Here is a 14,733-nt window from a genome sequence, read left to right as displayed (position 1 = left end):
AAGAATGTGTCAGATATACCAAATACAAAGATAATTGTTTGGGTTTTTTTTTCCAATTTTAATTTCATCTCCCATTTTTTTCCAGGATTATGACAGTTTTTTTGAATCAAAGGAAAGCAACACAGTCTATTCATTCTTAGGCTTAAAACCACGGTTAGCATCAAAGGTAGGTAAATGTTTTCTTGTTCTTAAATTTGAGAATTCATTCTCTTGAATTGTTCTTAAAGACTGAGGTTGAAGATGTTGAAGGAGTGCATTTTTAGTCTCCTAAATTTTTAGCTTTCACTTTCTTAGATGCATATTAGAGACTTCCCAATGTTAAAACAACACAAGCCCTGGGTTTGTTGTTTTTTTATTTGTTTTTCTTTCTTTCCAATTTTCAATTGTTGCTGCATATTAGAGCATTGTTTATTTATAATTTATACCTCATTCTTCGAAGAAGAATTTAAGGTACTAAAAGTAGTGGGTGCTTTCTACTTGACATTGCAAGTTTACATTACTTTTTTTTTTTTTAATAGTGGATTCAAAGCCATAGTTTTAAGGTCTTTTGCATGTTTAACTCATTTACATTGGAGGGGAGACACGCTATAATAGCAAAAATGGTCAACCTTAAAAAAAATGCTGCAATTCCTACACTAATCAAAATGTTTTTGAAGCCGGCGATTATGTCACTCGTTCTTTTACAGAGCATAGATGACCTGTACTTTTGTAATATTCAGATCTAGCAATAATGTATATTGTTGCAAATTTGTGAAGCATGGGTTCACTTTCAAAATAAGAAAAAACGTTTCTTTATTAAATAAGGTAATACTTTGATTGTTATTTCCCCTTTAAAAAACAGTATTTTTTTCTGATTATGAAAAATTGGAAAATACAAAATTATTTTCTTTTAAATACAGAAATATGAGTTGAAAATATAAAAATTGCCTATTGTCCCACCACCCAGAGATAATCATGTTATTTTTGGTATTCTTCCATGCAATCATTGTATACATAATAATTGAGACTTTGTGTTTCAAATTGATACTGAATTCTAAAGCATTTACCTTTAAACACTGAACTGAAATGAAAGTACATTACTAGGAAATTTGATGTCTGTAAGTAATAGGTTCTTTTGAGGCTACCCAGGATTTGTGCCATTTCTGGAACACCTGTAGGAGGAAGGAAGAGACCATCAATAATATAAATTATACACCAGCACTTGCAGTACATAGCCAATGTGAAATTTTGCTTTGTTTTCACATCAGTGAGTCACAGATGGTTGTGGGTGGTTTCCATGCACATCTTTTAAGCAGAGACAGAGCCCACACATATAATATTTAAAGGTTTTTAAAACTATTTTTATAAAGATGGAACATTTGAATACTTATTATATGAAAATTACAGTTTTTTTTAGTACATTTCATCCAAAGATATTAAACAGTCCAGATTTACTTTCAAAGAACTGGAAGAAACTAGGGTAAGGGTAATCTAATGGATGCATAAATCCAGTAGACTTCATCGTCTTTGCAAAACCCTTAAAAAAAATACTGTGTACATGCCATCTTAGTTCTCATTTTCCTTAAAGATGTAGATTCTTGGAGGCTCTGCAGGCTGTTTTTAAAATTCTTTTAAAAAGTTTATCCTCTCAAAACTTCCCAGGAAACCTGTAATCTATGAAATATCATTCTTGTGGTTTGTGGGTCATAGTGCTAAAGTTGCTTTAGATGCCTTTGAAATTCACTTGATTTCAGAAGACCTTTCCAAAGGCAGGAGGGCCCCTGGGGCATCCCCACCCATTCAGCCCACCACTTTTGGGTGCCTGGGTCAGCGGTACCTGGACAGGAGCACGTGGAACCAGAGTGAATGTCAGTGGTGCAGTATCTCTGCCACTCACTGTCATGAACTGTTGATGGCCTTCGAGGTTAGCAGCAACTCATGCTTCATCTTTTCATGGGAGAAATGAACTTTATGTTCTTTAAGAACAATTCAGCATTTTCCCCTTTTCTAGTAATTTGTTTTTTACCTTGGTGGATAGCTTTATGTCTTAAGTTTTGCTTTCTGTGTACATTTGAAAACTAGGTCCCTACAGTCACCTTTAGCTATCTAGTAAAATAGAAGGGTACGTTATATACTTCTGTTTATGTTACTGTCATGTGAGTGATAGAATATTCTTTAGATAATCATGCTAAGGACAATTCGTGATCAACTGAATTGACTTCTTTGGGAATTGCTCTCTGTGGGAAACCTAGTGAGAGACATTGGTCAGGCTCAGGACTCCCAGTATAAAGACCAATACTTATCAAAGCTGGAAACTGGCTTTCTGTGTGTTCATGCGTGTCCTGCACAAGTTTAGTATTACACTGCCTGTCTGAAGGTTGTAAACATGTTTACTTTTAGACATTTATAAGTGACTTGCTGTAAGGTATCATAACTTGTCTTCCAGAAAATCACTGGTTTAAAAATATTTATTTAGGAAATTCATTATACAATATACGGTCTAAGGCCTTGACAGGGCATTCAAATGGTGCAGTGTACTAAAATACAGAAAGCCTCTTTTTCTCCCCCACTTTCCTACTTTTCTCTGCAGAATGCACACATAAAAGCAGGGCTGGAAAGCCCTCAGGGAACATATAAAGACACCATTAGCATCTGTAATTGCTCTTACATGGTGGGGAGAAAGAAGAGAGAGACAGCAGGAAAAGAACATTCGTGGGCCCAGTAGGCAGAGATGTGGTGTGGATTTTGACTGACATGCTTTCAAATGTGGGCAGGGCAGAGGAAGATCAGAGGTCATGAAATGGTGGCCTGCAGCCCAGATTGGCCCTTGGATTTGTTCCTTGTCCTACATAGAATTTTTTAAAAAAAATTATAATGGGTTGTTAATATTTAAAATACGGATTTCCAGCTTTTCCCAGGAAGTTGGGGGTTATGAAACCCCTGGGTGGGCCGCCGTTCCCCGGTGGCTGACTGGAGCCAGCAGCATCTGTCCTAGGGGATGGGCACGTCCTCCTGGAAGCCTTACATCCGGCCCACCATGATACATTCCTAAGCCTGAGAAATTAGTAATTTTCAGGTAGAAAACCATCAAGCTTGTCATTTTTTAAGGGCATAATAGACTCAAAGCAGAGCCTGTAGGAGAAATTTCTGCTTTTCAGATCCCTGCCATTCAGGAGTGATATTAAAAATAATGTAGCAACTGGTAAACCCTGGGATCTGACAGTCAGAGCAGGAGTGGGGTGCGGAATCCCCACCATGCCAGGTTAGGTCATGGGGTAGTCTTAGGGGTGCTGGGAAATGGGGCAGAGGTGGTACTTGGAGGACCCTAGGGCAGTGGCTATTTACCAACAGGTATAGCCATAATGGTATTGCCCTTTAACTTAGGTTGTCATTAGCCAGAGCCATCCATAAGCCCCGAGTGCAGTAACCTCAGGCATAACCCTCTCCTCCAAGTGAGAATGAGTGACACCTCTGTGAGGACTTTGAGCAGATTGTTGAAAACATGTGGCTTTCTTTCCACTTTTATATTTGGCAGTTTGAGTGGGTGTGATTTAAATCTGGGTTCTAATCCTGCAACCCAGGAGTTGTTCTTATCAGTCACATGGGGGTGATTTGTGCTTTCCAATGTCTCTCTTCCTGACATTTAAGAAATCACTGCTAGGGGTGAATTTGCATGTCAGTGTAGTGCAATAACTGGCTTTTTTTTTCCCTCCTAAATAAATAGGCAGAACCTTAGAGAGGAAAAGTAGAAGATGATGAAGATGCATTTTGAAGCGCCCTCTGGTACTCAGCACACACCTGCTTACTTAATGCATCTCTGTGATAAAAGCCACATGCATCATCAGCAACTTTTCTTGCCGTGGAAAAGATGTTTTTGGAAGATGTGGGTATAATGTGGATTGCACTATTGCTTTAAGCCGAATCAAGCATGTGGTGGGTTTTTTCTTATTTTCAGATTTTCCTGCACTTGCCTCACTCATCTGGAGGTACTGTAGCCTGTTAGAGTTGTCCTTCCTTAATGACTAAAAAGATAAGTGGATGACATCATTGGAGAGAAAATGCTGGATCTGTCCTGAATTGTAGTAGATGCCAGTATTGATAAAATTCACTTCTCTTTAAGCTACCTGGATTGCACCCTAGGAATTGATTTGCCAGGCTGTTAAAGTCTTTTGATCAGGAAGAAAAAAAGCAATGCTGGTTGACAAAGGCATTGAAGATTTTTGCTGGAGAATCATAAATGCCACAGTTCCGGTGCTTTGTAATAACACCTGTAGAAAAAGTTAGATGTCCTTGCCCTCTTTTTTGTTAGGAAACTCTTACCCCCATAAATCCTCCAAGTTCCTGCAGATGTTTCCAAAAATCACTGTAGCAACAGCATGTGAACAGAACCAAGTTATAGGGATGAAAATAATTGCTATTCTGGAAAAAATATGCCTCTTCATCTCTTGAGGGGAAAGTTTCACCTAAATGTACAATATTATTTGAAAGATGTATTTTAAGAGGTGTACTAATTAAATAGTAAATTTATAGGAAAATTTATAGGTAAATTCTAACATCTGAAGGCATTTTCAGCTCTATAATTTATTTATACATAAATGCACATATATTTTTAAATGCAGCTCCCCTAACAGCTGCTTATTCTATTTTGTGAAGGGATTGTATTTTTTTGAGAAAGGAAGATCTTGGTTGGATATATTTTGTGAACCCTTGATAAGGCATATGAAAAGATGCCGATACTGCTGTACAATTTGAACTTTTTCCTGTGTTACTTTTCATCGTTCCTCTAACTTTGCTTCTCCATATTTCTGACCAGTGCACAGTGTCATCTTTTTTCAGATTAATTATGTAGACATGTGCCTTCATTCCAGATATGAGCACCTGAATGAGCTTTCAGAGCAGCATATACTGGAAAGGGGCAGCAGGCTGTCTAGAAAGTAACTGAACTGCATTTGGCATGCAAAATCTACTCCATTTGGGATGGATGCTGATAAACATTGAACGTGTCTACTTCATTAGGGCAGAGTCCCTGTTTCTGCATCCTTGTCCCCACAACAGGGACACTTGCAGCTTTTAGAATACTTAATTGTCAAATGAGGGAACAGCTTTGAATAAGATAATTGCTCAGACAGCTGCCTAAAATATTCTGCTATTCCCGGTACACGGATGCTGAACCTGCCATTAGGATTCTGAGCAGGAAGTTTATAAGAAATTGAAAGAGCAGAAGAATTAAAGCCCTGTCACCCTCCTGCCTTGCTAAATGTGGACTATTCTAATGAACTTGTTGAGTGCTGAAGCTGAAATCCCAGCCTAAGATTTGCAGCCTGAGACTACAACCAGAAGAAAACCACAGCATGGATTTCTACTCAATTGGAACAGACACATGTTTGATGATCCATGATTTTCTCTCCAAGGAAAGCTGTTGTCAGATTATGGATATTACTGGTTAGTAGGCATTAAATAAGATCCAGGTTAAATTCCATTTGGTAAATTCCAGGGACTATCCAGGAATTGTTTTGTTTTTGAACTGGATATTATATTTGATTGTGAGTTTGCTAAGATTTTTATTTTCAGACACAGCAATTTTTATTTCAGTATTAAAATTTAGTCTACTCTTGCCATTCACCATCAACAACAACTTGGTAGAGTTGACCCTTTGCAAGTTAGATTCCGGGGCTGTGGGATCAGTACCACACTTTTCAGATTAAAAAAAGCTAGATGGATAGTAGTGCTGAATTACTACCCCAGGATACATACCATCCACTCTCCACCTTTTTTTTTTTTTAAATCAGCAAAGCAATTTGTTGGTACTATACTTCTTGTTTGCGAGCAAGAAGTATAGTGTGTGACATTTTTCTCAGTGCCTCAACTCTCCAGAGTACCAAGGAATTGCCCGCAGGGTCACACTGTGTTCATAAAATGTTGTGTTTTGTACTGTTTTACCACCCAAATTTCAAACAGTAATGCTGATTTTCTTGTTCCCTACTTTAACTAGCTGTCTTTAAATTTTGGTAATCACAGTTGTAAAGCCTAGGAAAGGTGTGGATGGAAATTGCAGCTATAGGTATACTATCAAGAGCATTTAAGACAATTTTAATTTTATTTTCTGTAGTTTATCGAGGCAAAGGAAATGTGCTGCTAAAAATCAAATTATGCCACTTTAAAATTATATAGAGTACTAAGTGCCACCCTGCTAGGTATCTAGAAGACCAGAAGGAAATTTAGTTGGGAAATACTTTTTTTTTTCCCCAAAAAATCTGGCCTTCTGTGAAAATAAAAAAATAAAAATAAAATAAATTAAAAAAAAAGAGAAAAGGAAGATGTCCCCTCCAATCCCAGACTCTAATATAGTTCAGATTTGTTTCTGTTTTAAAGATATAATTCAACACTCCCACATAAATGTTTGTCTTATAATGAACTAAATTTATTTTTGTCTTATATTCTTGAAAGGTACCAAAGCTCCTTTCTCTTTTTTTTTGTTTGATTTTGTCATGAGGTTTTGTTTTTTCTAGAAATGCTTTTCATTTAGCAGCTTTTCTTAAGTATCAGGGTCTACTTTGACCTATGTAACCATTGTTTTTAGATTTCAATTTGTATGCATTTGTCTCTAAAGACATTGGTGAAATCACTGATTTTATATTTAGCATTAAAGGGGAATAAATTATAGAAAATGTGTATACTGAAAATGGAGTGTTTGTTCCCTTCCATATCTCATACCTTTTAATTTTAGTTCTGGTTTGGTTGAAACCTTTCTTCTCAGTTGGGATGTTGTGTTTCCACTCCCCAAGCGTCAGTATCCCCGTGTATGGTTCACTTGTAAAAATGCAAACAGATTATTTGACCATTCAAGGACCCACACATTTAGTCCTGCAAGTGTGCATTGGGAGGAGACCACTGAATCATCTCGGGCAGTATCCAGGACTGAGGACGGATTTAAACCACTCAGCTGCTTGGCTCAGATGGATGACGCTGTGGTTTCCTGAGTACACTGAAGCCAGGGGCTGATGGGTATGTTCTCCTAATTGGGCACAGAAAACAAGTGCAATGTAACAGCAACCCCTGTTAGTGAACGCCCCCTTTGAAGCAGCTACCCTTGAAAGCAGAAGGAAACATTTCTATAGGCAATGTCTGAGGTTTATCTCATTGTTCAAATATTTCAAAGCTTAAACAACCAGGACAGGGCAGGTGGAGAAGGGGATAAAAGGGAACAGGCTGTCAGTGTGCAGAAATGTGCTAAACCACAAAACCAAATAAGCAAAGTAATAGTGCCACTTGTGACCGAGATTTTCAGTTTTCCTAGTTCTTCTAGAAATGCACGTCAGGTAAGGTTGGTCATTCAGCATGTTTTGAGCCCCTAGAATGTGACAGGGGCAATAACAAGACAATAGTCTCCACTCTCAAGGATGAGGGATACTGAGAAGCAAAAACAGCAGTTACCACTGAATAGTTAATGATGTAGTTAAGGGCAGTAGTGCATCATCTGAAACATAAGGCATGATATTTTCCTTTGTTAAAACCATTCCAATTTTTCATTATTTCATACATGCAATGGAATATATGTGCATATATATATATATAAACACATATATATATAAAGTATAGATAAAGTTTAAAGAACAATAATCAAACAAGCCCCTGTGTACTTGCCATTCACCTTTTTGCCTTTCCTTTGAGGCATCATGTGCTTTTCCTGATCCCATAGCACTTCTGTCTGATATGGGCACCTCTGTCTTGAACTTTGTGCTGTTCATCCCCTTGCCGTCCTTTACCATTTTACTTCTATGTATATGTATCCTTAAAGAATAATAAATGGAATTAAACTGTATGCATTCTTCTCTCATTTCCTTATTAGGTTTATTGCAATGGGAGTTATCCATTTTGAAGCAAGAACCCTAGTTCATTCATTTTCACTGCTAAATATTATTCCATTGTATGAACATATCACAGTTTTCCCATTCTCCTATTGCTGGTTATTGAAATGCATTTTTGTTTGAAAAAGAAAAAAGGAATTGCTACTATGAGCATTCTTTTATGTGGCTTCTGGCACATAGTCGCAAGAGTGGGTGAATACTTCAAATAGAATTGCTGGGTTGTACAGTCAGCTTATCATCAACTTTGATAGATAAGTTCAGATTGGTTTTCAAAGTAATTGTAACAATTTACACTCCCGCTTGGTATACTAGAATTTCTGATCCTCCAGATCCTCATCAATATTGGGGATTGTCAGACTCTTAAATTTTTGCCAATCTGAGGAGTGTAAAATGGTATCTCATTGTGGTTTCATTTTGCATTTTCTTGAGTACTGAAAATTCGAGCATGCTTTTGTAGTTTACAGGAATTCTGTTTCTTCTTTTAGGGAACGCCTCTTCATGTCTTCTGCCCTCTTTTTCCTATTGAGTTGTGTTTTTGAAACATCTGTTGAGTTTAGTGATTTTTAAAATTTTTTTTTATACTTACCTTTTATCACTTAACACTTATTTAATTATTAGAATGAAGAGAAATGAGATTCTATGTAGAACAGTCTCCTAAAGCTATTTCCAAAGGTCTGAAAAGCTGGTGAAATTTTATCCTATTAGAAGACAGCAGAATTAAATGCATATATTATGTGCTACTTTTCAGCTTGTCAGCCTATCAGCCAAAGAGACATACTTTGGAAACCTCTCTATGCTTTAGAAGGGCTCCTTCCCTTGAGGCTATTTTAAGGCTCATCAATTCCAGTTATTTGGTAGGAAATTAATGTCATTAATATTATGATTTGGTCTGTGCAACTGAATTGCACAGAAAAGAAATCTTTATACAGACTGCATGATAATATATGCACATTTCCTTGGTATGTCAGCATATAATGGGCATATAGTAGTAGACTAAAATGATGTTATTCTTAAAAGAACATTTTAAGAAATAGTATTTCTTTAAGTTATAGGAGACTATGTTGAACTTATAATTAAATAATCCTTAAACTGAGTGAAGTAGGTCAGCATTACGCTGACTTCAACCCCCAATATATTGTGGTGGCAGGACGATTTAATGCGTGCAAACTGATTGGCAGTTACAGGAACAAGGAACAAGATAGCAGTTGTACCTCCTGAGGATCCTGCTAATTCAGGGACAGCAATTTTCATCAACTGAGGACCCTGGTATTTGAAAGCCTTGTATTAACTGAAAACTTGGTATTGCTTATAATGAATAGAACAAGGATTTAGACCTTTTTATAAAACAGTCCTCCACACTATTGTACTATACACCATTTTCGGTCCTATAATAATAAAGTTCACTATCACCAAACTTTCCACTGAAGAGGTTCTAGCACACAAAGACAAATATCTGTCATCACCCATTTATAGAAACGAGAGCTCTAGAGTATAGAACAGCACTGTCCAGGATGGACCCACTGGCCACATGTGGCTATTGACCCTTTGAAGTGCGCCTAGTTGTATTTGCAATATGTTGTAAGTGTAAAGTATATGCTGGATTTTGAAAACTTACTATGAGAAAAAGTATGTAAAATATCTCAATAATTTTTTAATTACATGTCATAATATTTTGGATATGTTTGATTAAATAAAATATTAAAATTAATTTCATCTATTTTTCCTTTTTTATGTGGCTACTAGAACATTTAAAATTACATGAGTGGCTTGCTCGCATGATACTTCTACTGGGCAGTGCTGTTCCATACCAACCTTTTTGCCTGAATTTGCAATAGAAAAATAAATGCTTTTGAAAGGTGTTGTGGATTTTGACAAAAATCTCCTTCCTTCACTTTCAGAACTGAAGGGAAATGTGAACATCTTCTGAATATAATTTTCTAATACTGTTGCCAAGATAAATGCTCTTCTCATTTTGCCTTTTTGCCCCTCTAGCTTGAAGCATTTTTGTTGTGATGGAGGAGAATCTTTTTTCCTTAGAATAATAGAATAATGTGTGTGTTGTTGTAATATGACATCTCTGTCTATATACACAGTCTCTTGTTCCTATATTGTCCTACAAAGTTGATGCCTCCCATTGAATTGGTCCATATCTGTGAATCAAATCATGGGTGATCCTTCTTTTCTTTTTTTAAAGAGGGAATTTAATGAACCACACAGATAACATCTATAAACTGCAGAGCAGTGCTGAATATTAATAGGATTTAGTCCTAGATTTTCTAAAACGCTAATCTCTGTATTTGTAAAACTCATTTGAATTCACATATATATATGGATAATCTGCCTTTAAAAAGTCTCTTTCTTGTATCATTGCCAAAGATTAAATCAGAATGTGAGTATTAAGGGAAACTTCCCTCCTTTCTCTACTTCAACCATTTTCCCTTTGTTATTCTCTTAGCAAAATAATTTTGGGGGAAAACCTATATTATTTTTGTCCTTAAAATGATTGATTGTAACGTACTCATTAAGTGAGGGGATGTTTTGCTGGAGTGTGGGAGCCTTCCTTGAAATAAGAGAATGATTGTTACAACCCTTGCACATCAAGAGATACCAACCATCTGTGTTTCATGTAGCTACTTTGCATACTGCTTTGGATCTTGTTACTATTGTTTATAATTCGAATGAACAACCACACCTATGTAGGACTTAGCTTTTGGGGAATGGTGAAACAAATTATCCAAGGTAAATATAGACAAACAGTTTTCATGCTAATTTGATTTAGTTTGTTGATATTTGTATCCTATTTGTTAAATTCTCTCTCATTTTTCTCCGTGTCAATCCATCTCATATTAGGTACTAATAGCATCACTAGCTTAAAATAGAGTTGCCCCAGATTCTGGGCTCAGGGACAGCCCATGGTGTGGCTCAAAGACTGACTCTGAGATCAATAGCAATTTGGCATTGACTCTGTTAGCCTACACTTGACTTATCCTTTCCTTTCTCTCTTCCTGTCTCAGTGGCAAACCACTCTTAAACAATCTGCTCCTAGCCAAGTCCTAACTAATTAATACTGGTAGCAGAAGTGATGACAACAGCAATATTTTCACTCCCCCAGACTGAAAACCAGAAGGAATGACTCCAGCTGCAGCTTCCCTTACTGTACTGTTTTACATGCCTAATAAATATTTATCATTATTACTGTATCCCAATCATAAATGAGAAACTGAACACTGACAGGTTTTCCATCCTAGTCATAAGTTGGCTGTGCAAGCAGAATTTTAGCAGTTGCATATTTAGCAGATAAAATGACTACAGCATTCAAATTATGAATGGCTTCTAAACAACAGAGAAAACCCCTTCCCTACCGTTACCCAATGGAAGGCCACAGGTAAGTGAAACCATTCCAGAGTGACTCATTTCTCTGGGGACGGCTTTACCAGAACCCCAACATATGTGAGCAGTTATATCTGCAGTGAGTAAGGACAGAAGGACTACTGGAGTCAGATAGATGCAGGCAAAACCACCACGAGTTGATGATAAGGGAAATTGGGTGGTGGCGGTACCCACCCTAATCCTTTTAGCAGAGCATGTATTTTAAGTGTTGATGAAGATGTTTCCTCTAATGTTTTCATCATCACTGAAAATGTTTATTAGTCACTCTTATGCAAATTGCCCTTTATTGGGTAGTGTTTTCAGTATCTTGTTATAATTTACATTCTAAATTTTGCTGATTGGAATAAAGTCCTTTGTATGGTTTATGGTAGAGAAAGGAGTCACCAAATAATCTTTCCAGCCAAAGCTCAAGACTGTGCTAAACCATTACTTTTTTTCTTTGTACTATGTTGTGTTTTTCACCTGGTGAGAATCTGAGAAAGAGAGATTAAGCCCTTTCCTGTATCAGTCAGGGCATAATCACTAATCACCAGTTTAAGCCTAAATATGTTGTCATAAAAACCAGATCCATTATCTCTTGTCTTGTTTTAAGACCATTAGATGGAGTTCGTTGTTTCTGAGTATTATAATTGCATGATGTTGTTGATAAGTACTCTTTGTAAGTTACCTGTGAACATGAATGTTTACTGTTTAGTATCTCTGAAGCTGGTTTCTTGGTGGGTTTTTTTGTTGTTGTTTTGTTTTTTTATTTACTACTATGTGGTCTGAGTCAACTTTGTACTAAGAGAGAACAAATACTTGTATGTCCTCCTTTTACTTGTATACATTAAATTTGTTGTATAAAAACTGACACTCCCGTCAAATAAAATATGTGGTTTGTTAGTATGTGCTCAACAGTGTATTTGGTAATTAAATATGTAGCCATGTCTGAAAAGTCTAGTTTTTTTCTTATTGTATCACTAGTAATTTTGATACCTCGCATCTTCTTTCTGCCAACAGTTACCAGTTGATAAGTTGGAAATGTGTTCTATCAGTTTGTGACCAATCAGGAGATAAACACCACACCACACAGTGATGTGTGTAAATGGGAAGAGTAAAAAGAATTATTAAACTCTGATGAAAGTGTGACTCCAAGATTTAAGAAAAGTATATTTTTCCCTAAGGCTGAGGGAGAGTACTAAAGGAAGAACCAACTCAGAAGGGAGATCCCCTCCGCAGGGCTGAAGCTCACCTCTCAGGGAGAAGTGGTAGCTGCAGCCCACTGAATGGCAGAGTAGTGCTCTGATTTGTGGTAGCAGAGACTGGGTAAGGAGGAAGCACCCCTCCTGAGTGCAGTAGGATCCAGGGGAGCCCCAGCCAGTAGCCAGACTGGGGGGCTTGCAGAGAAGTCAGGGTTGCCAGCAATCAGTGTTGAGAGTGCCATGGAAAGTTATCACCTGGCTGGGCAGGAGCTGCAAAGTTGCTGAGGGACACCCATTCCAGGACCATATGCTGGGGCAGAACATCATCCAGTGTCCTCATGCCTATACCACTGACCCAGAAGTACAGCAGCCAGACACCCCAGGAGAGCCCCTCCCACCTGCAGTATCCTTCCAGCACCCTCTACTGAGAAAGTTTAACATCATGCTTACTGTGAAGGAGAAATGCTTAAAGGAGTTCTGTGCATTATCATAGAGTATTTATTGAAGGGTGAATTTGCAGCTAAGTTGCAATAAATTGATAACTGGCACATGTTATAAAGGGCTTTATAAAATAATTCTCTTAGGGACTTCTCATCTGGAATTAGTCATTTTGATTAAGAGTAAAAGGATTATTAGTGTTTTGTGAAGTACAGTTAATTTAAGTAAAAATTTGCCTTACAAGCAATAGGGATAGATGCCTTGCCACCAAGTATCAGGTATCTAAAACTTCATAGTGAGAAGCTAGCAACTCAGTTACGTCAACTGGTAAGTGGTATGTGACAAAAGTGTTACAGGAAGAAGGAAAGCTCAAAATATGACTGGCTTCTAGTCGTTCAATTTTATAAGCTACCAAGATTTTATTTGAAGGAAAAAGCATGGTATTTGTATTTGTTAGGGTTCTCTAGGGAAACAGAACCAGTGGGAGATATCTGTAAATATGAGATTTTATAAAAGTATCTCATGCAACTGTGATGATACACAAGTCCAAATTCCTTAGGGCAGGCAGCAAACTGGCAACTCCAGTGAAGGTGTTTGATGAACTCCCCACGAGATGCCAGCTAGCCAAAGTGAAGGTTCTCTCTCTTCTCCCTTAAAAGTCTTCAAGTGATTGGATTAAATCCAGCTGATTGAATTCTCTCATTGTGGAAGACACGCCCTTCATTGATGTAATCAGCCACAGATGCAGTCAATTGACTGATGATTTAATAAACCAGCCTTCTGGTTTATTAACCAGCCACAAATGTCCTTGCAGTAATGGTTAGGCCATTGATTGGCCAGACACCTGGGCACCATCAAGTAGAGGGTGCTGGAGGGATACTGCAGTTTCCCACCTGGGCACAAGGGGAGTTTATTCACTCACAGTTTTGAGGCTAAAAGAAAATCCATTCAAGTTGACACATGAACCTAACCATCACAGTATTGAAGTATATACCTAAAGCTCATAAAAGTAACTCATGTAATAAGTTATTCTGAAGATATGCACAAAACTATTTTTAGAACATTGGTCTTAGCCTAGCACCAGAATTTCTCTTTAATTCCAATAAAATAAATGTCAAGAATACAGTTTGGCATTGAAAACCCAATAGTTATATAAAGAACATAACCTTTGCTTGTTTCTCTTTTTGTTTTTAATTTAGTGACAAATAGAAAAAATTTTTAATTTCTCTGTTAAAGTATGACCTATTCACTCTCTCTAACAGAAGACAAGGCAGACGGTTATCAGAAAGTGGTAGGTGCCAGGGCCACTGAGATCCAGTGGTTATGTGCATTTCACAGGCTCTCACTCCCTCCATTACGGCTAGCGATTAGGGTTGGTAGGATAGATGATCCTACCAGATAATCCTTCCTTTAGTAACTGTTTAAGTTTCCTGGGCTGCTTAAGCAAATAGCATGTAATGGATTGGGTTAAACAAAGGGAGTTTATTCACTCACGGTTTTGAGGCTAAAAGAAAATCCAAATCAAGGTGTCATCATGGCGATAATTTCTTCCCAGAGACTGGTGTTCTGGAGCTGGCTGCTGGTGATCCTTGGTCCTTGGCTCTGCTGTCACATGACAAAGCACATGGCGGCCTCTCTCTTCTCTCTGGTTCTACTGATATTCAGCTTCTGGCTGCATGCTCTCTCTCTCTCTCTCTCTTTGAATTTTATTCTGCTTATGAAAGACTCCGGTAGTAGGATTAAAACCCATCCTAACTGGGCTGGATCACCTTCACTGAAGTAACCTCATCAAAAGGTCCTACTTACAATGAGTTCATACCCACAAGAATGGATTAGATTCAAGAACATGTTTTTCTGGGGTACATATAGCTTCAAAC

General features: G+C 37.5%; 1 protein-coding gene across 1 annotated transcript in view; it reads left to right on the top strand.

Annotated features, from left to right (window-relative positions):
- Positions 1 to 7,801, top strand: part of LOC119540612 (proline-rich receptor-like protein kinase PERK2) — a 70,477-nt gene extending 62,676 nt beyond the window's left edge. The window contains exons 6-7 of the mRNA XM_037844657.1: positions 86 to 166; positions 3,704 to 7,801. Coding sequence (XP_037700585.1) covers positions 86 to 166; positions 3,704 to 3,715 — 93 coding nt within the window. The 3' untranslated portion in view covers positions 3,716 to 7,801. The remainder of the gene's footprint in view (positions 1 to 85; positions 167 to 3,703) is intronic.
- The last annotated feature ends 6,932 nt before the right edge of the window (positions 7,802 to 14,733 follow it).

The sequence above is a fragment of the Choloepus didactylus genome, chromosome 7 (genome assembly GCF_015220235.1).
Source record: "Choloepus didactylus isolate mChoDid1 chromosome 7, mChoDid1.pri, whole genome shotgun sequence".
Lineage (NCBI taxonomy): Eukaryota > Metazoa > Chordata > Mammalia > Pilosa > Megalonychidae > Choloepus > Choloepus didactylus.
The sequence above is the reverse complement of the archived record's forward strand: the minus strand, read 5'-3'. Positions and strand labels throughout refer to the sequence as shown.